The sequence below is a fragment of the Alligator sinensis genome, unplaced genomic scaffold (assembly GCF_000455745.1).
Source record: "Alligator sinensis unplaced genomic scaffold, ASM45574v1 scaffold917_1, whole genome shotgun sequence".
Lineage (NCBI taxonomy): Eukaryota > Metazoa > Chordata > Crocodylia > Alligatoridae > Alligator > Alligator sinensis.
This window is the reverse complement of record NW_005841988.1, coordinates 1-13,056: the sequence shown is the minus strand read 5'-3', so window position 1 is coordinate 13,056 and position 13,056 is coordinate 1. Positions and strand designations below refer to the sequence as shown.

The 13,056-nt window shown below is 43.1% G+C and overlaps 1 protein-coding gene across 1 annotated transcript in view; it reads left to right on the top strand.

Annotated features, from left to right (window-relative positions):
- Positions 1–13,030, top strand: part of LOC102379424 (ADAMTS-like protein 1) — a gene marked incomplete at its 3' end in the record, with an annotated part of 697,172 nt that extends 684,142 nt beyond the window's left edge. Inside the window, exons 8-9 of the mRNA XM_025201268.1 lie at positions 9,536–9,610; positions 12,852–13,030. Coding sequence (XP_025057053.1) covers positions 9,536–9,610; positions 12,852–13,030 — 254 coding nt within the window. The remainder of the gene's footprint in view (positions 1–9,535; positions 9,611–12,851) is intronic.
- Positions 13,031–13,056: the final 26 nt, after the last annotated feature.

Sequence of the window (13,056 nt, the reverse complement as noted above, 5' to 3'; positions counted from 1 at the left end):
GCTAGGAGTGTGTTGCTGGGAAGGTGGTCTATGTTTTTAAGTTTCCGTAGAAAGTCTGTGGTGTCTTGGACAAAACTTGTTCTGTGGGTGACAAGCGGTTTTAGGATGGATTCAACAAAACCTGATATTTCCTCAGTTAGGGTCCCATGGTTGGATATGATAGGTCTGCCAGGGTTCCCTTGTTTGTGGATTTTAGGGAGCATGTAAAAAGTCCCTGGGTTAGGTAGCGGGGGGATCAAAGTCTGTAGTTTTTCTTGTAATCTTGGTGGAAATGATTTGATGGTATTGTTGAGTTTTTTGGTGAAAAGGGGAGTAGGATCTTCTTGTAGTTCTTTGTAGTAGGTGGTGTCAGAGAGCTGTCTGTTGGCTTCCTTTATGTAATCCTCACGGTTTAGGATGACTATGGCTCCTCCTTTATCTGCTGGTTTTATTACTATTTGGTGGTCGGATCTTAGAGATTCTATGGCCTTTTTCTCTGGTAGAGAGAGGATGTTGTGGTGGCGTGTGTTGCTGATTATTTCATTGTTCATTCTTTCCCTGAAGCAGTCAATGTAGTAGTCAAGGTTAGGGTTTCATCCACTGTGAGGTATCCAGTCTGATGTTTTGGGGGGCTTTTTGGCATTGATCCTTTCCTGAATGTTGTCAGAGGATGAGTTGTTGTTGGGAGTGGGTTCCGTTTGATCGTGGAAATATTCTTTGAGGTGCAGGCATCGGAAGAATTCTTCTAGTTCTCCACATTGAAGTATTTTGTTAGGGTATATATATAACAGATATATTTGCATTTGGCTTCTGTGAAGAATATTGACAGGGGTTTGTTTATAGAATCTTCTCTGCTCTCAGAACAGCTTGTTGAATAGGGAACACTACGCACTGCAGTAATTAGCACGGTGACCTTCTGAATCTTAATGTGTTAGTCGAGGTGGGAGGGACAGAAGGCAAAGACATTCTGTTGTAGGGCAGAAGGAAAGGAACAATCTGTGGAAGGTGTTTGCATTGCTGAGGTAGAACTGTGGAAATCATTCATAACAAAGGATAGAGGAAGTGAATCTAACTTTTCTGCCTCCACTCTTTTATTTTTTAACTCTTTCTAATGTTTGCAAGCAGATGGAGAAATCCTCATACATGCTTGTAATCTAAAACCCTTTCTAGCTTTCTTTACAAATTATTTTCTAGTATGAATAATTCATGGTAAATATTATTTCTTTGCGTCAGTGAAACACCAAAAGACCCCTGTGAAGGATCAGGGCACTATTGCAGAAATGTGTAACTAAAATGTAGGCCCCATCTATAAAAGAGATGTTATAAGACAAAAGACAGCAGATGGGTATAACAAGCAAGTGGGGTGGGACAATTATGGTTAAAACATTAGACTATGAATTGCTCATCCATTCCTCATTCCCAGTAACTGACCTTTGAATTTCATCATGGTCCCGTGTTGCTTGGTTGCGTATGTCACATAGTATTGTTTCTGTTTCCTATTGGATGACACACGTAACTCCCTGCACAGTGGGGATTTTGAACAAACAAACATGACATTTTAAATTTGCTTTATGCCAAATATCAGTGCATGTGTGCTGAAGGTTTGCTTCTAATGAGAGTTTGCACGAACAAAGCTTGCCTACTGGGTTGTAGGCAGCAGGTATCATGCTGCAGCTGGAATTCATTCTGGGTTTAAAAATGAATCCCCACAAACTCTTTTTTACTTTGTTCAGTACCAGTACACGTTGCACAGCCCTCAGTCAACAGTTATGATGGCTAAGGCTGATGGGATAAACTTGCAAAACTTGTTAGAAACTTAAATATGCAAGTGAGTCTCTAGTGAGATTTTTGAAAAGGAGATGGGTACTGAGAACCTTTTGAAAATGCCACTAGATCCAGCCTGCAGAGCCCTGGCTTTGGCAGCATTCACTAGTGGGGAGCTCTGTCCACACCATGAGAAAGCCAGCCATTGGAGGCTTTAGTGGAAAAGAAGCGCTCTCTGCTGCATGCTGCAGCTGGCCAGCAGGGAGAAGCAGTGGAGGTGGGCTGGTCCTAGGGTCTGTCTGACTAGGATCATTTCGGCTCTCTGTTAAAAAACATTGCCAACTCTTACACTGTATGCCTGTTTCCAGTTGTAGGGATATAAATACCTTTAAAGTATGGGATGTTGTCCCATGTAGGCAATGAATTTGAATGCTACCTCTTACAAACAGATCTGTGACTGGAGATGGTAAGAAAGACAGGGGCAATCTTCAAGTGGTAGCTAAATAGATAACTATGTAGTGTCCTTGGAGAGATATCATTAGAAATTATATAGAATTGCAATGAGAGGTGAGACTTGTTCAGTTACTTCTCTGTCTGTATCATTCAAATATGTGCATCATATGACTGAGGTGTGTCCCTGTTCTGGAGCATCTGCTGCTATAGCTGTGTTGGCTATAATGGAGACAGATCTACTGGTAGGAGGGTTTTTCTGCCAGCATAGTTACACTGCCTCCTCAGGCTACATTAGCTAAGCTGACAGACATTCTTTTCTCTCTGCATATGCATATCCAGATCAGAAGTTTTGCTGGCTGAGCTACATTGGCCAGGGAGTGTGATAATTTCACATAATTACACTGGCTGAGCTTTGTTTGTCGACTAAACCTGAGAAATGCCATATGGATGCCCTCTTTGTTAGTCAGGTCCCAGATAAGATATTAGAATCCAGTATGCCTGTCTGAAGGCAGAGCTGAGCTCTTAAGTTTTGGCCCTGAAAGCTTCAGTACAGGCACAGCATTATATATGTGTGTAGCTCCACTGACCCTCATAAGACTACTCCCAAGGGTAAAATTAAATGTGTCCTTAAATATTCCTGGGATTGGGGGCTGCCTTGTTTTCTGGAATGAGGGGTTACTTTTGGCAACAGCCATTTTAGTTACAGGTCATTGCGTTTAAAAAAAATCTTGTCCTAACAAACCTATATTTCCTTCTTTATGCGTCCTTCCCTGTGTCTCCAACAAGAAGGTATGAGGACATTAATAAAAACCCTCTTGAGCCATGTTACCATGGAAGAAAGGAAGAATCAGAAGCAGCATATGTTAAACATCAATCTAGTGTCTAGTGGGCACACATGTGATTTCATTTCCCTAATGTAAACTGGCAACATTTTCAAAAACACAACTTTCCATTCTTAACACTGCTGCAGGAGTCTGGACAATGATTTGTTTTTTTCTTGCATTTAACCAAAAGTTACTAGAAAATGTTTATTATTTCAAAATTATCCCAAACATGCTGTTGAGCTCATCACATTGAATTCATTTGCTCTTGCTGTTTGTATCCAGGTCTGCTCTCCACACTGTTTATACCATGCAAGGGTGTAGGGGAAGCAGATGTCAAAAGGGAAAGAAGTTCACAGGGCTTTAAAACAGTTAGCACTTACAACAGAAACAACTTCCTCAGTATTTATTGAGATGGTATATATCTCCCAAAGGCATCAGAAATAGAAACACAGCAGGGTATGAGATGTGTCTCAGACTTCTCTCCCACATTATTATAACACCAGGAGAAACACCTGTGTTGATGCCCTTTTCTCCTATTAAAAAAAAATTAAAAATAGTTTTGGTATAGAAGAGCTCATTCATTTGAATGCTCTTGGCTCTGAGTTTCAGTGATTTCAGCCTCTCTGAATTCAAGGAGAACAAATCATATTTTTGTAATAACTGCCTTCACAAAGAGCCCATAGTGACTGTCCTGCAAAACTGAATCCTTAGGGTTTGGTTTATATTCACTAGCAGTTAGCAGACAAATTGTTCACCAAAAGTGGCTGGTAAATTCTGCTGATAGCCTGGATTCCAAGTCAGAGCTGCTGGCAGTGATCTAGAAGGGAGACAGTCTTGGTATGACCTGTTTTAACTCCTAGAACACTGGATTACATATGGATGCAAATCAATAGTCTGTCTGGCCCAGTATCCTGACTCCAATATGGGTAATGTCAAATGGGGAACTGCAACTGACTTGGAAACATGCCAGTGTATTACTACTAGACAAGTAGTGCTGGGACTAGGTTTCTGACTTTGTCCAGAAACAAGAGAATTGACTGTAGGACTGTGTTAGCATTTTGCACCAAACCCAAAGCCAGGAGAAATAGAGCTGCCTTGTGAACTTGGCGTATGCTCCTGCAACATGAAGACAGGGCCAACTCACAGACCCTTGTGCCCCTTCAAAATCCCTCTGTCACTCTCCACCCAGTCAGCCACGGTGAAATGAACAATAGTTTCCATGCATCTCCTTGAGAAGATGTCAGATGTTCCCGAGGTCCAGACAGTTTAAGAGGTCAGCCAATTGGAATGTCCCAGAAAAGCTGGCCTTCTCTTTGGGACTGCAACTGAGGGAGCAGTCACTGGACACACCCTTGCTTATACCCACATCTCTCTTCTTGGGAAAGATGAGGGAAACGCTTGTCTACTTATCACCAATAACCTCAGGAAATCTTCCTTCCATCTTACTTCTGCAGCTTTACAAGGGCCAAGATTTTGCAGGATGTTTCATGGTAACAAGGACATTATTTCACAAAGAGTGTATTATGAATTTCCATGAAGACTAAACAACAAGGAGTTATATCCTTGGTACTAAATGGTGTGGGAGAAATGCATTAAAACTTATGGGATATAAACTGAAGACTTGTTTAAAAACAGCATGATTGAAACTGCTCCATGAAATGTCAGTAGATCTTAACACGTCAGCACAAGATTCATAACATACAGAGCAAGTCAAAACCTCAGAATAACATCATGCACATAGGAGGTCCACTTTTCAAAAAAAGATCATTTTTAAGGGAGCAGTAATATTCTTTAAATATAACTCTTTCCTGACCTCCTCCAAGAAATGCAAAACACACCAAAACAATATGTCACAGGAATGGGCCTTTCACAAAGAAAATAGAAGTAAAAGAAAAAATACTTTGTTTTTTGGGCTCTTTAAACATTAGAATTATAATGGTAAGAAAGAAATCTGGATTAAGAGCGTCAGAGTTTAAATCCTTTATTATACAGGAGAACAGACAAGAAGTTCTCTCTAGTTAAACAAATAGAGAAGAATTTACATGTAGAAACAAAAGTTTGTGTTTGTTATCTTGAATGATACCAGAGACAGATACATCTGGCTATATTACCAAGTGCTTTTTAACTATTTCACCTCAGTGTTTAAAAGTTTTCAGGAGACTCCTCAAGCTTGAGCTCTAAATAGTCAGAGATGTTGGCAAAGCACATTTTGAGCACTGAAATTAGGCTCAGGAGATTGTAGACTTTAACTCCGCCAATGATAAAGGCTACTGGGTTTGTCCAAAGTAGCTAGCTTCACAGAATCTCTTCTGTAAAGCTTAGGAGCTCCGCAAGACTGAAATGCTAGCATTACAGAGTTTATAAATTCTGGACAGTGGTGCTATTGGAAATATCCAATGCTGTTGGACCACACTTCTGTCCTGGAAAGTTTGGAAACCCTTCAGGACAATAGTTTCAGTAAATCCTAGGGTACCTGTTTGAACTTTGGATAACAAAGGGTTCTGGTTACCAGAGTCTGGATATTCAAAATTTGGTTGAACAGACTTACCAGCAGTGTTGTCTGAAATAGTCTGAAAGTAATTGCAATTTATCTCCCCCACCCCACCCCCCCAGCCTTCCCCCTCCTGCCTCTTCCATACATATACACATATAATCCGAAATTATCTGACACATTATGACAAACATGCTGGCATCAGCTGATTAAAAGATCATCTAGGATGTCAGCAGGGAGCTTACTATTTTTTTCCTAGTACTGATAATCCTAAATTGATTATGACTTTGCAGCTCCCAAATGGTTTCTGTAAGAAGAGAACTTTCTTTAGCGGTATTCCAGCCAATCATAATGCAAACTTCATCTCCTATTCAGAGTTTTCTTCATGTCATGAAAGCTACATAAGGCTGAAACAAGGAATGGTTTTGTGGCATGAGTGATTTTTGCCTGGACTAGATGAGATTTATAGCCTAAGGCAGCTAGATAAAAAAAAATATTGTAAATACTGAACTGGTCTTACACCGTAAAGTCTAGACAGTGACATGATTCACTGAACTGAATTGCAAGGCTTTAACTTGGCTTATGAACAGACTTCATAGCTATTGCACTGGATGTGACAAAGGTGCTAATTTCTGGTCAGCAGCAGGTCATGGTAGAAATACCATCGTGTGGATACTGAGTCACTTTTCATGAGAGAGCAAGTGAAGGGGGACATTGGGGCATGCTTATTAAGACTAAGTTGAGCCAACTGAGAGCCAGTATGGAATATTTGCCTTTGCTTGCACTTTACATGACCTGTGGTTAAACAGAGACTTTCTATTTTCAGCACTTTCTGTCCATACACCTTTAAGATAAAAAAGGTGAACTAAGTTCACAAATGTGGACACAGATATAATTCTAAAGACTCTGCCAACTTCTTCCCAACTTTATAAAGCTAGCTATAAGGCACCCAAAGCTTTCCTTTATGAGAAGTCATTATGAGGCAGTGACATCTGTTCTAGTGGATGAGCTTTTAAAACTCAAGGCTCTGAATAAAACTGTGAAGGAACAGATAGATTTTCATTTTCCTGAATCAGAGAAACAGAAACAAGTTCTAAAAGAGGTATGAGTCATTACAACAGGGCATTGACTCTTAATCACAATGACAAAAATTGAGATGACCCTATTAAATATTTAGCTGCTCTTCGTTTTAGGATAAATGCTCCTCTATACGAGGATCCCAGCTGGGTTCCAGTAAAGTACAGCTTTTCTCCCCATACCAAAATAACTTATTTTAAAAAAAAATCCTGTCCACAGTTAAGATCCTCAGATGAAAGAAAATATTTAGTGGCAAAGTTGCTTTCATGTGTCAAGGTAACAAGCAAAGCTAAACAGCTCTTAGGTAGTGGGAATCATGCAGCTTTGTCATAAGAATAATTCTAGGGAGGAGAGAGGGGAACACTATCTCCTTGCAAAACTTTAGCTTTCAGGGGCACAACATTATTTTTCTTTTTGGGCACAGACAGAAGTGCAGCTTCCCACTGACTCAGATCACTTTGCAGGAAGCATTCCAAGCTACAACCACCACCCTGTGGCAAGTTGGGAGTCCCTGGCTAGCTACAGAGCTAGTTTCCTCACTTGCCTCTGGGCATACCACCCACCTCTCTCACACCTTCTTGTTAATTAATTAGGTTCTTAATTCAGGCAGGAGGCTGCCCATTGTACACTCCAATATTGGGTGGCTATCTGCAGCCCTGTTCTACCCCTACACCACAGCCCAAGCCTCGCAGATGGCATCTCAGGCAGTTGATGCAACCACCCCCTTCACCCATTAGCTGTGGCCCCCAATCATGGGACCTTCACCTTCTGTAAGCCCTGGTCCTGTCTCAGGCCAGTTGGGACCCCGAGCTTCTTTGGTTGTTGTGGGCATCCCTCATGGTGGGCCCCTAACCCTTTTGTCCCTTCCAGTCCTGGCCCCAGCATTGACCAGTTGAGTGCCTTGGGTGTGTTTTCCCCTCCTGCCTTCATTTAGGGATCGGGGTCCCCCATTCCTAGCTTAGCTGCTCTTGGAAGTATGCCTAGCCCTACAGGGTCATTCCCCTAGCAGGCTCAGGCACCTCTAGAAGCTTACCTGGCCTACCCTGCTCTGTTAGTGTATGGCCTGCCTGAAGGCAAGCACTGGGGTTAAGGCACCCCTACTTGCCTTCCACCAGGGTGGTAACTGGCTAGGCATTTCCTGGGGGCTCCCATGCCACTGAGAGCCCCACCAAGCCACCCACTCCTAGTAGGGTGCAGTTTTAGGTCATGCCCAGGACCAGGAGCCTCCAACCCCTCCCCTACAGCTCCTGCCTTTACCTCCAGGATGTTCAGCCAAACAATGTTACTACCTGGCCTGCCAGTAGCAAGCAGCCATGGATCTAACATGGCTGCCACAATTAAGCACCTGCTGGCTGCTTGGCTCAGCCCTTAAAGTGGCAGGCACTAACAGTGCCCTGCCACATTTCCCCCCACCTGGACCAAACAGAAGTTCACTGTTGGTTTCAAGGGGTGGGGAAACTACCTGCTGCTTGGGAGCGTGCAGCCAGTTTCCCCTAGCAATGGCTCCTTCTCCTTCTCAGCCTGTTTCTGTTTTCAGAATTGGAGGGGCAAAAGGGAGCTTAGTCAATGGGCTCCCCAGTTAGTGCTGGAAACTAGGGTGGGTGAATTGGAGCCCCCTACCTCAGGGAGGGGAGAGCTCCAAATATACCTGCCTGCACACTAGCATGGATTGAAAAACCCCAGACCAAATTCCCTCCGCTTCCTCCTGCCCCATTCTGAAAACAGCAACAGGCTGGGAGGCAGTGCAGATGCAAGTTACAGAAGACACTCTATTTTGAAGCATCTTCATCTGAACCCTCATGCAATGCGGGGTCAGATTTTATCCAACTGGCCATTTTTTAAATGGTTTGCAGCTGTGCACTTGTGTTTGGTAATGCCTTTAGATCACATTCTGTGGCCAGATTGGGTGAAAATTGTCACTTCTGTGTGTGCCCTTTGATTCTGACTTTCAGCTTCTAGATGGATAAGGAAGGGGTAGTGAAAAAGCAGAGAAAGGAGGAGAAGCACACTGAGTGCTCTCCCCACCTATCACTCCTGTTAATCAGCTGTTCAGCTGGACAGCCAGGAAGCAAATATACGGAGCCAAGTCCCCCTGCAGTGCAGCTAGACATTATTGGGATTGTTGGCTCTTAAATGTCACTGAGCTAACTGTCACAGCAGCAAATAAACTACATGTGAAAGTGAATTAGTGGCTATTGTCAGGCACTTCTTACAGATTCAGTCCAGCCCTAATTAAAGCTGTTGGCAATGTTCCCTAAGACTCCAGTGGCTCAGGCTCCATCCCTAAGCACCTGTTTATGGGACAGTTCTTAACAGACCTGTGTTGTACCAGGGCTTTTTGCTCTAGCAAGTAAAGTAAAACAATTACTGCGCTATGATAAGGTTGTGCCTTTCACCTTTGGATATGTCGACTTGAGGTGTGCTGTGAGTTGGGAAGAGGAAAGTTTCCTGAGTTGAAGGAGAGATCACGTGAGAGACTAAGGGAAGTGAAAAAGAAAGGGCTTTAGGGGTTCAGCTGGGGAGGAATCGTGGTGGGTGAAAGAATGGGGAGGTCTGGAGTTCAGCTTTTTTCCTTTGAAGATTCTAACAGTTTTATGCTTCCCTAACTGAACACAGATATACAAACCAAAATCATTTGGAACTGCAAGATGTCCTGTGTTTGAATTGGAGGCAAGGAGAAATAAAAAGCTGCCAGTTGTTCTTGAAACACTGTAAATCTTGGGTAGGAGCAGAGTGTAAATAAGAAATCAGCAAGTTGGGATCTGAGTGCAAATGTTATTTTAAGGAAGACCTTTCCCTTTTGTCAGGGTTCACTGGTCTCTCTCTCTCTCTCTTTTTTGGTAAAACTTTGCTTGCAGTTTTCCCATGAACAGCTGTTTCAATGCTTATTTAGAAACAGGTGTGGATTTCTTGCTTGTTGACTCCACGCATTTTTGTTTTTCCCCAGTGGATGACACGGTGATTGCTGTTCCCTATGGAAGTAGGCATGTTCGCCTTGTGCTGAAAGGACCAGGCCACTTATGTAAGTACAAAAGACACGTTCTGTTTTTGTTTAGAGAAGCCTTCCTACCCCATCACATTCTGTTTACAAAGGGGGCATCTGGTTTCTTTCTCTCAAATAACCAGTTTTAACTCAGGGGACAAATTCTGCCCTCAGATGCTCTCACCAGTCCCATGACATCAGTGGAACTTGCACTTATATTTTTGGTCAGAGGTTCAAAACCTTTAGACCCTTCCATAAGTCTTAAGCTGTTTCTATTTGTTTATATTTTTGCTGGCTAGCTTGATGTCAAGCATGTCTGTATTAAGAGAGAGAGAGAAAAGAATTAGAGAGACTTTTATTTTTTAAACCTTTATTATAAAAATATTAAAAGGGTGAAAGTGCCAAAGAACATGTCCATCCGTCCATCCCCCCAGGGGCTGAGCATGTAATATTTGTCAGCAACAAAAACACAATATTACTGGAGATTGAAACCTCTTCCCCCCATGCCCTTCATGGGATTACATATTTAGGATTAGCTGAGCATCTTCCACCTTGCAGAATGCCCCCTCAGTGACCTAGCATGACACAGACTAGTCCACAATTTGTTGCAAAGCGAGGTGTCCAAAGTCAAATGTGACACATGCATGGCCCAAGAAGTGGAAACGTTGGAGGGCACTGTCAGAACCAGCCCTTGTGAGCCATTTTCTGCAGCGTTTCCAGTTCACCACCAGTTCACCAGCAGAAAATTGGCCAGGCAGATCGTGCTCCCTTTGGCTCTATCTCATGTGGAATAGATAGAAAAGGAGAGAAAGAAGGAAAGATGAGGGAAGGAAGAAAAGGAAAGAAAGCTACATACAGAGATACTGAGGAGGGTAAAGGATAGGTTTTCCTACTGCTGAACTCAGCCCCCAAGGTGCTTATATGTTAAACACACAGAAATCTCCCTCTTCCCCTGCCCTGCACATATGCACAGCAAGAAGGAAAAAAAAAAGGATGTACACATGCATAGCCAAATTCTGTCCTTAAGAGTTGTACTGCCTCATGAGGAGCAAGTCCACTGACTTTGATCCTGCATCTGCTAGCATAAAAAGGGCCTTTTCTCACTGTACCAGAACACCCTGTGCTCTATTACTCCCAGGGGCATGGGTAGTAAGCAGGCAGCCTGCAGCTGGCTGTTATCTCAGTTAGGCCTAATTAGGGAATAAGACCCAATTGTTATATATATATAAGGGGTGGGCCTGGAGCAGCAGTCCGCTACCAAGAGCTGAAGAGACACCATGGGCTGCTCTGCTCTGCTTAACTTGGAGGTAAGGGAGGATCTATTGGGGGTGTCAGGAGGCTCCTTGTCCTGGGTACAACAGAAAACTGTACCCTGCCAGGAAAGGGTGGCCTGGTAGGACTGTCTGTGGTGAGATAGTCCCCCAGAAATGCCAGGCCAGTTATCTTTTCAGTGAAAGGCAGGTGGGGTGCCTGATAACCCCAGCCCCTACATCCCTGGTGGGTATCAAGAAAGGGGGAGCCCAGACTCACTGCGAGTACTGTGTCAGGGCCCAGGCCAGGTGGAGGAACCTGAGGCAGTACCCAGACTCACAGTGGAGTCTGAGGCTGCACCAGCAGATGTGTAGACCCACTGAGACAGCCCCTGTATTTCCTGGTTAACAGAATATTAATAATTGAGAATGTCTGAAATGCAGAGAAGTTCTCACCAAAATGCTTCCATCCTGGTGCAATGGAAACTAACCTCATCAAAAATCAAGGAATTGGGGAGATTCCTTAATACACTATAGTCAGCATTTACTGTTATAAGATCATTCCTGTGGCCCACCTTGTAAAGCAACCCAATTGCAACAATTTTTTAAAATTAACTTTTATTTGTCCAACCTTTTTTCTTTTTGCCATCTCTGAACATGTATTACTGTCCCATGGATATGTTTTTCAGTATCCTGTACTATTCTCCTTAGGGACTCATTGTATATTGGCTCGTGTCCGGGTGGGAGAAGGCATTCCTAAACATTGTAAATAAGTTTGTGAAGCACTTTGAGATCCTTCATGATGAAACCTGTTATCCCTGTTTGATAGTGACAAGAGTTCACTGTCAAATATACTACAGAGAGCAAGCTGGCACTGACAAAACTAGATGACATAACAGGCCTTCCTTTTGATTACTGACTTCTTATGGCCCTCTGATAAATGTCAGGTCATTAACCCTACAGAGGAGTACCTGAATCAGGATAGACTTGGGATCTTTGGGCACAATTTTAGAGATAAACAAAGCAGGCAGAAAGAATTTAGTTGTCCCTATTAGAGTTTCCTATTAGAGTCTCCTTTTTGGACTCTTTGCAGACACTTTAGTTAATATTTTATATGTGTTTCCTTTTTTTCTTTGCTGGATAAACTGATTTCAGTTAATGAGTGGTGGGCAGTAGCTGTATGCTGGTCTCTCCTTAACTGATCTGGGTAATTGCTGTAAGCCACTCTCTAGTTCTGTCCATAACCTCTTCAACAAGATTTATTCCTAAGTATAAAAGAACTTCAATCCCCAAACCAATAACTAAAAAGCCTCTGCCTTTTCCTTGCCCTGGGGTAGTGAATGAGGGGAGAGAGCAGTGGACTAGTGTCACCCTAGTTACCATCTATGGCAGAACTGTTCCTTCACAGCCTACCTACCCGCTCTCTCTTCTCTTAAATCTCCCAGCTGGAGCCCTACACTTCCTTCTCATCTGCTAACCAGCCTTGCCCAAAACCGGGCTGGCTTCTCCCAAGTCCTTACAAAGTTGGACCTCCCTGTAACAGTGGCCCACCTAGCTTGTCATGTTTAGTGGTACACCTCCTTTAGCTCCCTTTAACTCTAAAAGCAAAACCAGAAGTCAGCACAACTAACACTAAAAAGCACAGTACGATTCCCTCCTTCCACGAAAGAGCATGATTTATTGCATACAGGGCTGCACACATTAGAAAGCCTGAGAGTGAATGTGCTTGGTAAGGCTGGAGAAGAGAGCAAGACCAGTGTACTGTGGGTGAGTAGGTGGGTTGGTGTATAGAGGCAGAGCCAAGAGGTGTAAGTTGTTGAACACCTTAGGTAAAAAGGGTGGCAGGAATAGAAAAATGAAAGGGAATATGTATAGGGATGAAGTAATAACGAGCTGAGAGGTTTCGCAAATTTTCCTTTCTTACATTCTGTCATTCTGGTAACATTATTTCTAACTTTTATGCATATGTCTGCTCTGTGTGAAACAGTAGAGCACTCCTAATCTCTGTTTAACTTGTTTGTGTTTGCCAGATTTGGAAACCAAGACTCTTCAAGGTGTGAAGGGTGAAAACAGCCTCAGCTCCACAGGCTCCTTCTTTGTGGATAATTCTAGCATTGACTTCCAGAAGTTTCCAGACAAGGAGATACTCAGAATATCTGGGCCTCTTGCTGCAGACTTCACAGTCAAGGTGAGGGTTAGAAATGAAACACAACATAAACAAACCCCCCCCCCCCC